Below are 12680 nucleotides of genomic sequence, written 5' to 3' on the forward strand. Positions count from 1 at the left end.
CCCCCTTCAGGACGGCAGCTCACTTGCATGCCAGGTAGCAGTGGCTCGAACTGAACCCGATGGCAGGGTTTTAGGTGTTGATATCATTCCAGCTCAGCCACCCAAAGGGGTTTCTACGATCCAGGGCAATTTCCTCAACCCAGAAGTTCAGGATTATGTCCGTAAATTCGTACGTGACCCTAGCAGAGGCAAACCACGTATCAACAGCCCGGGCAGTAATGATCGGCTCGGATTCGACCGAGAGATGCCTATGGGAATTGCACAGGTGTCCACAGAAAACAATTCAAGGGACAAAGCCATTGAACGAACAGTTGATGTGGTCTTAAGCGATATGTCTGCTCCCTGGCACCAAACTACTGGGTTTGGAAAGAGAAGTCTAAGTGATCCCTATAACAGGATGATGAATACGAGCGGTATAAGCTTCAAAGACCACGTTGGCAGTATGGTGTGTGGTGTAGTCCCTCTTTGCCAGTAAGGAAATGCTAAGTTTCATAGGACCTATGCCATGCAGCTTTGCAGTTCAGCCGTGAGGTTCTCCGAACTGGTGGCCATTTTATCTGCAAATATTACCAAGGGGCTGAAGAGAAAGAATTTGAGAGACAGCTTAGAGATCTTTTTCAGAGGGTTCACAGGCACAAGCCCGAGTCTTCGCGTGATGTAAGCTTCTACATTGAGATTGTACTGGGCGTATACAACCCGTCAAACATTGCTAATCCTAGAATAGGAGTCGAAAGAATCATACTTTATTGGTATTAGTCGAAGATAGACCCAGCCTCCAATCTCAAGGCTTAAATAATCTCTGACTACAGATCTGACTGGTCGACGTTCTTGCTTCCGTCAGAATCAGAATCTTCATCCCACTCAATGTCAGCAAGTGATGCTTCCGCGGATGCTTGGACCTGGTTCAGCGTCAGTTTCATAGAGTTCATGTTCATTCTTTTAGTCTGATACAGGCGTGTCTAGTTGTGATGTATGCCTAATGGAATAGGCGAAAGTGTATCGATGGAAACATATAAGATAATAACCTACTTCTTTCAGTCCGCTAAGCTCTTCCAAATAACCAGGCTCATTCAAAGCTCTGTGTATGAAGTTCCAGCCATCCCTCTTAAATGTCTCGACGATGTTGTCTGAACAGGCGCTACAGTATTTGTAGTTCCGACCTACGACCGAGACATTTTCAAAGGTTGACAGAAATCCTCGTATTTGATGCGGCAAAAGGCCCAATGGGTGGTCTCCTTGGTCATGATCCCGTGAATTTTGAGCCGGCGCTGCTGCACCCAGCGGGTGTTGAATAATGGAGATGAGAAGCTCCACCAGCATAGCGGACGCTATGGCGGCCACTCCAGGTCGAGTAACAGTACATTGCTGATCGAGCGTTTGATCTTTGGTGGACTAGCAGATGTTCAGATTTCTAGTCAAAAATCAATCGGTCTAAAACTCACATTCATTGGCGCAACAACATCATTGCAGAAGTAGCAGCCTAGTTGCTCCGAGTCCTGGATTTTTGATTTGACTCCGTGGCGCATCACCACAAAGGAATCGAAACCCAGCGCTGCATTCATAACTATTTTACCTGCAGCCTTGCCCATGACCGTAGGTAGCCATCGGGATTCTCGTGTATCCATCAGGAGAAATACTACGTCATGCTCATCAATTAATCCCCGCAGTGTCTCGAAGTCTGCCCGTGTCTTTTCAACGTCGATGACAGGGTGTCCAACCATCGGCACGGAAAGCACATAGCCTGCGGACTCCACTCCCGGATAAATCTCAGATAGAGCTTGCGAAGCACGAAGTGCCTTTTTGGCCCCTCCTTCGAGACAGTCCATAAAGTTGAAGAGCGGTTGTCTTACTGGATTAGAGAACGAGACGGAACCATTATCAACGAAAGTGATTCGAGAAACGCCCCAGCCCTGTACAGCTTCAGTGACTATGCCAGTGAGGAACGGGAAGGCAAGAAAATTACCATTAAGTTTCGAGCAACGTAACTGCCTAGTGTGCCTGCTCCTAGGAGGAGGCATTTGGTGGCCTTTGTTTTCTCGAGGTTCAAATTAGGGCTAATCCTCCATTTCATGAGTTTGAGGTTGAGGTCAACAGATTGGTCGGCCAATCTTATTGTACCAAGACAATTGTTAGCTTGAGAATGCTATGCTTGCAGGAAGGGGGAACTACTTCTTGGGATCCATATATTCCGTGAGGTCAACCAACCGTCCTGTCAGTCGTCCCGAAGGATTGCGCTCCCATCCTGTGACTTTGGGCATATTAATCAAAGGAACCCCGCGGCTGGCAGCGTTTGATGCCACTGCATCTTTCAGTTCCAGTGTCAGCACGGTACTGCGGCATTGATCACTGCCTGAAGGCACATCACGGTACCTAAGCACCCGAATCTTATTGAGCCCCCATCTCTGTTTGGCAAGGAATAATAGATTTCTGAGCGGCCAGCCTGGCGCGTTGTCGTAGTTAGAGGGATCAGCGAACCCCACAAAGCAATCATCACAGTTTGCTTCTTGGAAAAACCCTTCTTCAAAAGATGAGAGAGGTGCGATCTGCCATTGTTGCCTTTGCATGTCTTCTGTATCCCCGGAACTCCGACTTTCGGACCCTTCCTGACGACCAGCGCGAATTTTAGTGACACACAATCTCCTCGCCAAAAAGAAGCCTCGCTGGCGGCTGTCTACAGCAGAGCCCCATGTCTGAACTGCATCGACAAGAGCCATGGTCTCACTTTTTGACAGAGCGTCTGTGCGTCCGACGGGGCTCCGACCCTGGTAAAGTTCCGCGGCTGACTCAAGTTCATCTGCAGAAACCCATGGAGGATCCGAATGCAAAGCAGGGAATGCAAACCAGTAGTGAAACTTGTATTTCTTCAAATCTGCATAAGATAAAATGACGAAGGAAGAAAGTAGAGCTGGACAAGAGTAAATACTCCCATCGCGTATGGCGTTCAGTACCTTTAGGAACAACCTATTGTTAACGCGACTTGGATATAATGACATAATGACAAATTGAAAACTGACCAGTTCTCCGGATTGTTGAAGCAGACGTGCTCTGTCAGTATTCATATATTCTTCGATGGTGTTGACATTCTTTATTGTTCCCTCGGCGCGGTAGTATCCAGATGGCGTCCTATATAATTAACCAGCCGATGAGTAAACGATCCCACTTAGATGGAACTGAAGATAGAAGCATAGAGGCCAGAAATTATCTCGGACTCACTCATCGTTGGAGAGAGCATTCCCATGTATTTGCATCCGGCATGAGGCGTTCGGAGCGTCCGTAGGCCGAAGCTCATAAAGGCCCAGGACTTGGCGAGCCGAGTCATCAAGCTTGTCATGATTTATCTTTTGAGATGTGAGAGCAGTGTAGAATGGCAGCTCTATATCAGAGGCGAACGGCGCGTAGAGCATTGTCAAATACTTGCTCCGATCATAAGCAGTGCTGTAGATAGCTCAAGCTGGTTAATAAAGGATCCAAAGGATCCAGCTTTGGAGAGGAAGCTGATGTTCACCTTTAGGCGGCTCTGATTAACTAGAAGCTGTCACTAAATATTGCTGCAGTGCATTACATACAGCTTCGTCGGATTCTGAGATTTAGGAAAGAGTCTCGTCATTTGTAGTATGAAGCAAGGTAGTCGGTCCATCCGTCACCTGTTAGCTAAGGTGGGGTTGGTGGGGCTGTAACGGACAGAACCTCGGCGCCCAATTGTTTGTGTCATCTGTACTGTAATGATGATAATCTCGAGTAAATACCGTGGTTCAGGGCCACAAAGAGATGGGTATTTCAAAGGATTGATGAAGTCAGTCGCCTATAGGGTTTAGAAACTGATTTGAAAATGAACTGTTTCTATGTGACACTTGCACGGTGAACTGGTATCGATACACAAAGCTATAGCGATCCTCAAGCAGCATGAACGAAGACTACTTATAATAAATGAGATAATATGATTAGTCTATCTGTTGGCTTCGAACTTGCGAACCAAAAATCCCCTCTCATCTAAATAATTCTTTACATCACTGACTGTGTATTCGCCACGATGAAACTAATAAAAGGACAATCAGCAAATTATAAAGCTAGACACGTGAGTAGGAGCAAGGGATTACATACCATGCCGGCACCCAGAGCCGCATCTGTTGTTGTGTCCTGGAAAACCTCGACAAAGTGTTCAGGATTTCCAGCCCCGCTGGAAGCAATAACCGGTATCTTAATGGCGGATTTGACATCGTTGATCAGCTCCAAGTCGAACCCACTGTTGCTTCCATCTTTGTCAATGCAGTTCAGCAAGATCTCGCCGGCGCCCATTGCTTCAACAGCTTGCGCTAGTTGCCGTACGTCAAGGTCTCGGGCCTCTCTGCCACCTTTGACGGTGCATTGATACCAACAGAAAGACTGTCCAAAACCATTCGGGTATTTTGTCCGAATTGTGTGGTGCGTGGTATCCTCCGGTTGGCTCACGTATACGCGCTTTGGATCAACGCTTACTACCACAGCTTGATTGCCGTAAGCCTTGGATATCGACTCAATGGCTGTCCTTCCATTTAATTTCCCGCCAGCCTGGTGATATTCTTCGGCTGCAAAAACAGCATCCGACCCAATACTCACTTTATCTGCACCTGACTGGAAATACATCGTCGCAACGTCCAGGGCCGATATCTGAGTGCCGTCAGTATCAACAGTGTCTCTGATTCCGCCGCCAATAGTGAGCGGCACAAAGACCGTTTCGGATGTTCTTCTCAGGATCTCTAGCATAGGCGTATCCGCAACCGGACAGTTCCTGAAAGAGGTGATGTTCAGGAATGTTACTTCATCTGCACCCTGTTCATAATACCTTTTGGCCATGTCAACAGGCTTTCCCAGGTTTCGGACTTGGCCGCCCGTGCTGACCCCCTCTTTCTCACGAACATCATACTGATCACCTTTGGTGACAACGAGATCACCAGCATCATTTGCACGTACGTCGAGGCAGGCGATCACCCTACGTGTGAGACCGTCTTTCTTTGCCGAGGAAAGCGAGGGTTCCAAAGAAAACGTCTGCAGTCGATCCCCATCTAGGAAAGCACGGATTGTCCGCAAACCAGCCTGTCCACTTTTCTCCGGGTGGAACTGTGTCGCGAAGATGTTATCCCGCGCTATAGCTCCAACGAATTCTTCATCGCCGTATGTGGCCGTGGCTACTGACCAGCCCTCTTTTTCCAGGAGGCCAGGGGTATAGAGTGCTGCGTAAGAGTGGACATAATAGTACTTGCTGCTAGGGCTCAACCCATAGAAGCTTTGGTTGGCAGTTGAAGTATTCAACGCAGAATTCCATCCGATGTGAGGCACACTTTTTGTATCGGCATTGAACTTCTGCATCCGAGCAGGAATTACCTCCAAACCAGGCACTTCGGAATTTTCCTCGGATCCAATGAAAAGCGCCTGTAACCCGACACAGATGCCCATGAAGGGTTTGCCGGAATCGATGTGTCGTCTAATTGGTTCTAGATAACCGCCCTCAGAAAGTTGGGATAGGCAATGGCCGAAGTGACCAACTCCCGGAAGGATAAGTTTCTATGGCGGTCGCGGTTAATCATATGAACTTGCTCATAAGCATTGGATCAAAAAAGCCCACCTCCACATTCTCCAGATCCTTCGGAGACTTCACCCATTCCACCTCATAGCCAACTTTATTTATGGCATTCACCAGGGAGCGGACATTTCCAGCTACATAGTCGAGCAGGTGAACAGTAGGCATAATTGGTGTGGACTCCAGTAGTCCTTGTGGCAGATGGAGACGGTTGGGGAACAGCGTATAGTCCTAGGTAAAAAAAAAAGTATAAAGACACCGAATGTCAAGAATATGCAAGTTGCACAAGCTTTGTCAACCTAACTTTCAAGGGAGCCCTCGGGGGGCGAAAGGAACTTTAAGAGGGGATATATCTTCTTTACCCCACTAAGTTGGAGGGAGCTGAGTCATTCCAGCTCGCTACAGACCATTTTCTGGGACTTTTTTTTTCCCTCCGGTGCCCACTACCAGGAACCACCGCTCTTTCCCCGGTGCTAGTCACTTAATCTACCAGCCTAATCATAACTGTATGTCAAATCAACGTATTCAACAAGCGGGTAGAACAGCTCTGTGTTCTACTTAAGAGCACACTTTCTTCGAATTACTACATCCCTAATCCTCTTCGATTTACTATCATTAAGCAAATCTACTACGTATGCAGAGTTAGGACTCGGGGTTTCATTCTTATATCTCAAGAATTAACCGGGGCAAATTTAATTGCACTGTTTGATTCCGTACCTTCTGGTATCCTTAGCATTCCTGTTCATCGGTTTATTAAGATATTTGAATTTGAAGGCGGTTGACTTCATGTGGAATACAGAACTCTTCCACGCGCCTTTATTTTCCATCTACATATCGAATGCGTCACAAAGCCCGACCTTATGTATGCACTGAGCTACGTCTACTAGGAAGTGTGATTACACATCAGACATCAAGGCCATCAAGGTGCTGTGGATATCCTGGAAACACATTAAATCCCCGCCATAGCCTACGCAATTCTCCCATAATTGCCGCCTATTGAGCGCGATGCACTTTCACAGTAGAGCTACACTGTAATGTAATCATTCCCCCCCACAATTCATTCAAATTCACAAGTGCTCTCTACAACACAATTAGATGACCGAAATTTGGCAATGCATTCTTATCAGGTGGCTTTCATACAGGGAAGTATGACTTGCTGTACAAAAGATCACGGATCTCGAGAATCGTAGTTCGATTTCACGATGGTGCTCGGTAGTAATTTTATGACTATATTGTAGTACGTGCTCTCCTGCGGTACTAGTTTATGCATTATTGTCAGAGCCTTCCAAATAAATCAGACCATTGCGAGGCTGCCAAAATACTGTTCAGTGATTATATTAGCAGTGGTGAAAGCAGGCCTTACCGGAGAAAATTGCCGGAGCCGAACACCGGCTTCTCTCAGAATTGCGGCGCTCTGGATTTTGTCAATTGGATGACAATCCGAAGATTTGAACATAACATACATCGTTGTCCATATTGTATCCCTGCGAGTAAACAACCTCGGAGATACCCACTTGGGCAATCTTGACCGTGCAGGTCAAGCAAGGGCATCTGACCAGCGCTAGTTGTTAGCATGGAACACAAGCCGTTCGATGCACCAGAGCTTACGTATCACAGTATAATATTGTGCCTTCTCTGATACGTTCTCTCCCGGCTTCTAGTAGTGCGTTCTCTTCCGCATGTAAGCATAGACACGTAGATAAGCCTCGACCTCCTCCTTCTCCACTGTTACATCTTGGACCTGCTTGAAAGTGAGCCTCGGTAAATTCAGGATCTCAGTGGGACATTTTGTCTCACTAAGGGTTCGTACATCCACCTTCATTGCAGTTTGTCAGGTGTCGCGGAGTGCCGTTGTATCCTGTGCTTATTACGCGACGCTCTCGAACAAGCACACACCCAACCCTTCTCTTCATGCAGTTACTTCGCTGTGCAGCTAGTGATGCTAACTCCATGAAATACTGATCCCAGTGTGGGCGTAACCGTTGCTCGTCAGCCAGGTTAATCGCTTTGAGAGCCTTATACAATTCCTGTAGTGATGAAGAGGAGTTAAACAGTCGAACCTGAGCACGATCCGTGAGATAGACACGTCCAATATTCTTGTCATAGAGATGCTTATCGCTCCAGAGAACAAATTTCTCGAGAGGTGGAGGATTTAGCTGCATCTCATGACACCTATAATAGAGCGTCAGATGTTGCAAGCAATACTGCAATTGGACCGATCAGGTAGAGATACACGAGTACTAACCTGTCAACAAGTCTTTTCCAACGAAGACTCACGGGCGCATCGATGCTTACTAGCAGGAAAAAAGGGCGCTGCAGAAAACGATCCAGGATTGCGGACTCCCAAATTTCTGTCGTGACCCAAAGTCCCTGCCACCTTCGGGTTACGAAATCCAAGAGAGATTCCGCATTTTCGAATACAAACTCTGATGAAGGATTACTTTCCTTTCGAGGTGAGAGCTCTGACTGGTAGAGGTATTCAGACTCATCCAATGTTCCAGTTGCCACACCGCTTTTTAGTTCAAGTAGTTGGAAACCTTCCTCCCGGATGAGATACTCGGCGACTGCATGCTTGCCAGAACAGATACCTTTCGCCTAACTATTAGTTTGCACTGATTTTGGGGGGTGGGTAGAAAAAGAGTAGGGGTTTGAGGGGGAAATTCTTGCAGGTCGGTTTTGCTTACCTCCACACAAGCCAATCAACATATCGTTTAGCTTTGCCGGTTGCGCCAGATGTAGGGATTTGATGATGGACGGTTGGATCAATTTAGGGATGCCGAGAAGTAAGGTACGTCTTAAGATGGTGTCTGCTCAATCTATAAGAATGAATGGCAGGGTCTTGAGCAGAATTATTCGTAGGCTAGTTGTGTAGTCCACTTGCTATGTATCATTGAATGAGGTGTCCCGCAAATTGTGATGTGCCCGCCAATCAGCTTCAGCTTGGGTGTATGGTCGCAACTACAGTACTGGTACCTACCTGTAGACAATGCCTGCAGCATACGGAGTCCTACAGTGGTGTATTTCAACATTTTTATGCACGTGTTAGCAATAACCCACTCTACAGCCAATGTACTCAGTATGTGAGATCCAAGTTAAAGAGGAGTACGTGGCGAATCTGGAGCAGAAAATCCTTCTTGTCTTACAGCGATCCTTTCATAAGTGAGAATACGTGCAGTACACATAGTAATGAACAGACATCACCTGGCCTTTCTCACGCCCCATCTTGACAAACAAAGCCCAAAAATCCCATGCTCAATATGACGCTGAGCTTTGTAAGACAGATTTAGAACAATGTGGCTTGTAAGTTCAGCAGGATCTTAGATACCGCATAAAATATGAGCTATGATTTGTTAGATTACTTGGATTACTATATTTATGCTAATCATTAGAGACTCATTACACTGCGTGCCTGTATGCTTGGTGGGTGTACTGTACTGTCCGCCTGAATGCAGTGGATTGTCGACCCGTTGACTAATCATACTAGGTAACTAACTAAATAACTTAGAATAACTAACTACCTTAGGTAGTTAACTAACGAACACTACAAGCTAATCATGTGACTACATTGAAAGAAAGACCATTAGCTATTATCCATCCACCTTTGAATGGTTGCCACCACCTCTCGACCGACCTCGCCATCCACAGACGATCCTTTTGACATCTTGCCAAGCCCATCTCTGCCCTTGTCCCTTTAATATTCAGACCGAAGTACCCTTTGAAATTTGGTTTAATTTGATTCTTCTGTGAATTAGGTCTTCGGCCTGTTCTTTGTGCGCATGCTTCCTTTCGCGACCGGACAGTCACCCAGGAGTCTTGCTGCGCGAGTATATTAGGGTCCTTCTCTCTTCCTCATCCTCTTGTCTATATGCACTCGTGAGCCCATAATTTATCGATCTTCTACAACCCTATCGTTATCGCTCCACGACCGAGGTTATCCTACTAAATCTGTCGTCATTGCAGGTTAGAGGGAAGCTCAATTAGCTCAGGTTTGGACTAGCAAAGCCCTCAAAACCTTTATTCAAATTCTCTCTCGACTTCTTGCAGAATTGCTTGCATCATCCTTGTATTCGTCACAATCGTCAGACTTGTCTGTATACAGTCATTCGTGACCACCCAGCTTAGAAGAGAAGTCCTCATTACATATTCGAGCAACGCCTTCGAGCAAGGGTAGTCCTTCGATCTCTGAACTTGAATGCAAGAGACTGTTTGCAAGTCAATCTGTTATTTGTGATCTGCAAGCCCTCCCGTTCGTTGCTGTTACCAATTGTCTACCTTGTTCTCCCGTGTATCTTTTGTGAAAGTGGCATTCTCCTTTTGATCTAATTACATTGACAACGAAATCATTGGACTTCCAATTGAATAAAATGTCATCATCTGTTCATTTCAAGTTCAAGTCCCAAAAAGAACCCTCCCGGGTAACTTTCGATGGCACCGGTATATCCGTCTTCGAGCTGAAACGAGAGATTATCAATCAAAGTAGGTTGGGGGATGGAACCGATTTTGAGCTCTCTGTCTACAATGAGGATACTGGAGAAGGTTAGTCAGTTTCTACGATCTGTTTCCCAAGAGGCCGACTCTCCACTTTGCTCACGAGCATTCAAATAAGGAGTCGAAATGTAATCGACATTTGCTAACAAAGATCCCGAGCAGAATACGATGACGACACCAACATCATACCGCGATCGACTTCAGTCATAGCTCGGAGGTTGCCAGCATCAAGGCCAGGGAAAGGCGGCGCCGCCCGGTATGTGTCCGGGAAAATGCCAGTCAATGCGCGCAGCACTCCTCGTAATGACCAATTTTCATCAATTCGAACTTCTCTCAATAGCCAACCCGTCAGCAACGGCGTTCTCGAACTCAATAATGCCCAGACTGAAGAGGAAAAGATTAATGCCCTTTTCAATCTGCAGGCGCATCAATGGAAAGAGCAACAGCAAGAAATGGCGAAGTGAGTACAAAATCCCGGTGTTTGCCAGATCTTTTATCATAACAACACAATCTTCTAATATCCTACAGCGCCACACCCGTCCCTTTCGGTCGTGGGAGGGGTAAGATCGTGCCTGGGAATTCCCAAGAGCGTCCTATGCCCCCGGGGTATATCTGTTACCGCTGTCGCGAGAAGGGTGAGTTCTTGCATGTGTCAAGCTCTATGGAGAAGCCTCGCTGACCAAATGTGTAGGACATTTCATACATGAGTGCCCTACGAATAACGACCCCAAATTTGACGGTAAATACAGAGTGAAACGCTCCACCGGAATACCGCGGTCACTTCAAACCAAAGTAGACAAGCCCGAGAACCTCACTATGGATGGCTCGAATGAAGATTCCAGAAATACCGGCGTTATGGTCAACGCTGATGGCGATTTTGTCATTGCGAAACCAGATAAGGCCGCCTGGGAGCTTTACCAAGAAAAAGCCAAAGCTTCTGCTGCCGCCGCCGCCGAAGCTGCTGCGGCAGAACACAGCAAAGAACTTCAAGCACGTGGCCTAGAATGTCCAATAGACAGAAGAATGTTTCTGGAGCCCACCAAAACCCCATGCTGCCAGAAAACATATTGCAACGACTGCATCGCGAACGCATTGATTGAGAGTGACTTCGTTTGTCCTGGATGTGGAACAGAGGGCGTTCTTCTTGATAATCTGTCAGTCGACGATGACGCCATTGCCAGAATTAAAGAATACGAAACCGAGAAGACAGATCAGAAGAAAGAAAAAGAAAAGCAGCCAGTGGAGCAAGAGGCTCAAGCAATCAGTAAAGCATCTGGTTCAGGCCAAATCTCCGTGGCAGCGAAAGAGGTCTCACCTGCCCTAGCCCCGTCAACTGCGCCAACGGCCTCGAAAAAGAGGCCTGCGGATGGTGAGCCTATCAGCACTGCCTCCGAAGGTCTTAGCCCAAGCTCTCTTTCGAAGAAACAGAAAAAGAGTGACTCTCACGGCAAATCTTCTGTCGAGATGCAGGCCTCGCAGGCTAAAGATTCACCCAATGGCTTCCCGCAGCCACCTTTTGCTCAGCAAATGAATTTTGGAGGAATTGGATTCGCGCAAACCCAAGGAATGCCTGCGATACCATTTCCTGCTCCTGGGTTTGCTTCTGAAGGGGCCGGTTTCTTGAATTATATGGGTATTCCTGCGGCCAATGGGTTTCCACCGAACATCAACCAGCCTTGGAACCCGATGAATGGTGCGAGTTTCAACCAACTCCCTGGTGTAATGTATGGTGATCAAATGGGTGGCTATAGCGCAAGTATGTTTGGCAATGCGGCAGACTCGAATTTTAGCATGTTTCCTATGTCACAGATGAATGGGCCAGTCCAGCCAAGTACCGACTTCTCGCAGGGCTTAGAAATTGGCCAATTCTCAAACCAGCAGCGAACCGCTTTTAGTACTCCTTTTGCCAGAGAAGAAGACACTGCATATTTTCGTCAGCCTGTTAACCCGCAACGACACCAGGCAAGACATCGAAGGACGAGACCGAGCGATTACCGGGAACTCTGAGAATATACTCTGGTGTTGGAGATAGCTCTGTGAAAACCCTGCCTTCAGCGCTGACATCCTCGTATCTCTTTCAGACTCCGATCCCTTGCTTAGATCACAACTTCACGGGATTTTTTTGTTCTACCATTCTTTCTAATTATCACGGTGCATGATATGTGTACTATTAACCAGCATCAATCCAGTTAATCTTTTGCGTATATGGATGAACTTCCCTTGTCAATCAATCCCTTTATGCCGGCCTTATGGATGCTCTTATACCCATCTTGGCGATGACCAGACTTGTGACCCCTAAACTATGTAATAGAGTATTGAGTATAAACACCCTGCGATCCGGAGTAGAAGTCCGTGTATGTCTCCCTCTTACCGATACCTATCGCCGGGAGATCGGCAGAGTGGGGTTTGATATCCCATCAGCCCCGAGGTCATATGATACGAGTATGAGTACGTACTTCCGCGCGTATCAGAGTGGACGGATCCACCCGCAGCCCCCTTCTGTGATCTGTCACTTCTCCAACCCGTTAGGCTGTTGATTACAAAAACCTGCCACCTAACATCGTCATCCTATCGAGTTGCAACACCTCTCCCAAAGATCTTCACTCTTGTTATTCCTTTCGACGGTCCACTGTCA

At 46.9% G+C, this 12680-nt stretch overlaps 5 protein-coding genes across 5 annotated transcripts in view; 2 read left to right on the plus strand and 3 right to left on the minus strand.

Moving 5' to 3' along the window:
• Positions 1–1032, plus strand: part of BO72DRAFT_450021 (RlmE family RNA methyltransferase) — a 1614-nt gene extending 582 nt beyond the window's left edge. Inside the window, exons 4-6 of the mRNA XM_040945156.1 lie at positions 35–445; positions 496–657; positions 725–1032. Coding sequence (XP_040799110.1) covers positions 35–445; positions 496–657; positions 725–766 — 615 coding nt within the window. The 3' untranslated portion in view covers positions 767–1032. The remainder of the gene's footprint in view (positions 1–34; positions 446–495; positions 658–724) is intronic.
• BO72DRAFT_514541 (putative autophagy ubiquitin-activating enzyme ApgG) lies at positions 777–3404 on the minus strand (the record flags this gene model as incomplete). The annotated part of the gene is made up of 5 exons (XM_040949524.1): positions 777–1392; positions 1443–1910; positions 1964–2108; positions 2170–3123; positions 3214–3404. 5 exons carry the CDS (start codon positions 3402–3404, stop codon positions 940–942), a joined length of 2211 nt encoding a protein of 736 aa, XP_040799111.1. The 3' UTR covers positions 777–939.
• Positions 3405–3920: 516 nt separating this feature from the next.
• On the minus strand, positions 3921–5915 carry BO72DRAFT_433675 (imidazoleglycerol-phosphate synthase). Its single transcript, XM_040943214.1, has 3 exons — positions 5603–5915; positions 4102–5541; positions 3921–4036 (listed from the first exon to the last, which is right to left on the minus strand). Exons 1-3 carry the CDS (start codon positions 5723–5725, stop codon positions 3947–3949), a joined length of 1653 nt encoding a protein of 550 aa, XP_040799112.1. The 5' UTR covers positions 5726–5915; the 3' UTR covers positions 3921–3946.
• A 720-nt stretch (positions 5916–6635) lies between these two features.
• On the minus strand, positions 6636–8442 carry BO72DRAFT_479000 (deoxycytidine monophosphate deaminase). Its single transcript, XM_040947550.1, has 7 exons — positions 8242–8442; positions 7803–8145; positions 7368–7729; positions 7166–7298; positions 7021–7108; positions 6921–6971; positions 6636–6867 (listed from the first exon to the last, which is right to left on the minus strand). The coding sequence occupies exons 1-7, from the start codon at positions 8261–8263 to the stop codon at positions 6820–6822; spliced, it is 1047 nt and encodes a 348-aa protein (XP_040799113.1). The 5' UTR covers positions 8264–8442; the 3' UTR covers positions 6636–6819.
• A 1479-nt stretch (positions 8443–9921) lies between these two features.
• On the plus strand, positions 9922–12052 carry BO72DRAFT_470296 (cleavage polyadenylation factor subunit MPE1; the record flags this gene model as incomplete). The annotated part of the gene is made up of 4 exons (XM_040947020.1): positions 9922–10093; positions 10208–10505; positions 10574–10680; positions 10737–12052. 4 exons carry the CDS (start codon positions 9922–9924, stop codon positions 12050–12052), a joined length of 1893 nt encoding a protein of 630 aa, XP_040799114.1.
• Between the last annotated feature and the right edge of the window lie 628 nt (positions 12053–12680).

The sequence above is a fragment of the Aspergillus fijiensis genome (assembly GCF_003184825.1).
Source record: "Aspergillus fijiensis CBS 313.89 unplaced genomic scaffold BO72scaffold_41, whole genome shotgun sequence".
NCBI lineage: Eukaryota > Fungi > Ascomycota > Eurotiomycetes > Eurotiales > Aspergillaceae > Aspergillus > Aspergillus fijiensis.

Bases quoted from the DNA above. Each gene is read 5' to 3' on its own strand.
- BO72DRAFT_433675 (XM_040943214.1), bottom strand. From the start codon at position 5,725: ATGCCTACTGTTCACCTGCTCGACTATGTAGCTGGAAATGTCCGCTCC. The intron at 5,542-5,602 runs GTGGGCTTTTTT...CGACCGCCATAG, and splicing joins AGGATCTGGAGAATGTGGAG to AAACTTATCCTTCCGGGAGT. The intron at 4,037-4,101 runs GTATGTAATCCC...TCCTTTTATTAG, and splicing joins CGGCTCTGGGTGCCGGCATG to TTTCATCGTGGCGAATACAC.
- BO72DRAFT_479000 (XM_040947550.1), bottom strand. From the start codon at position 8,263: ATGTTGATTGGCTTGTGTGGAG. The intron at 8,146-8,241 runs GTAAGCAAAACC...GTTAGGCGAAAG, and splicing joins GTTGATTGGCTTGTGTGGAG to GTATCTGTTCTGGCAAGCAT. The intron at 6,868-6,920 runs GTAAGGCCTGCT...GTATTTTGGCAG, and splicing joins GGCTCCGGCAATTTTCTCCG to CCTCGCAATGGTCTGATTTA.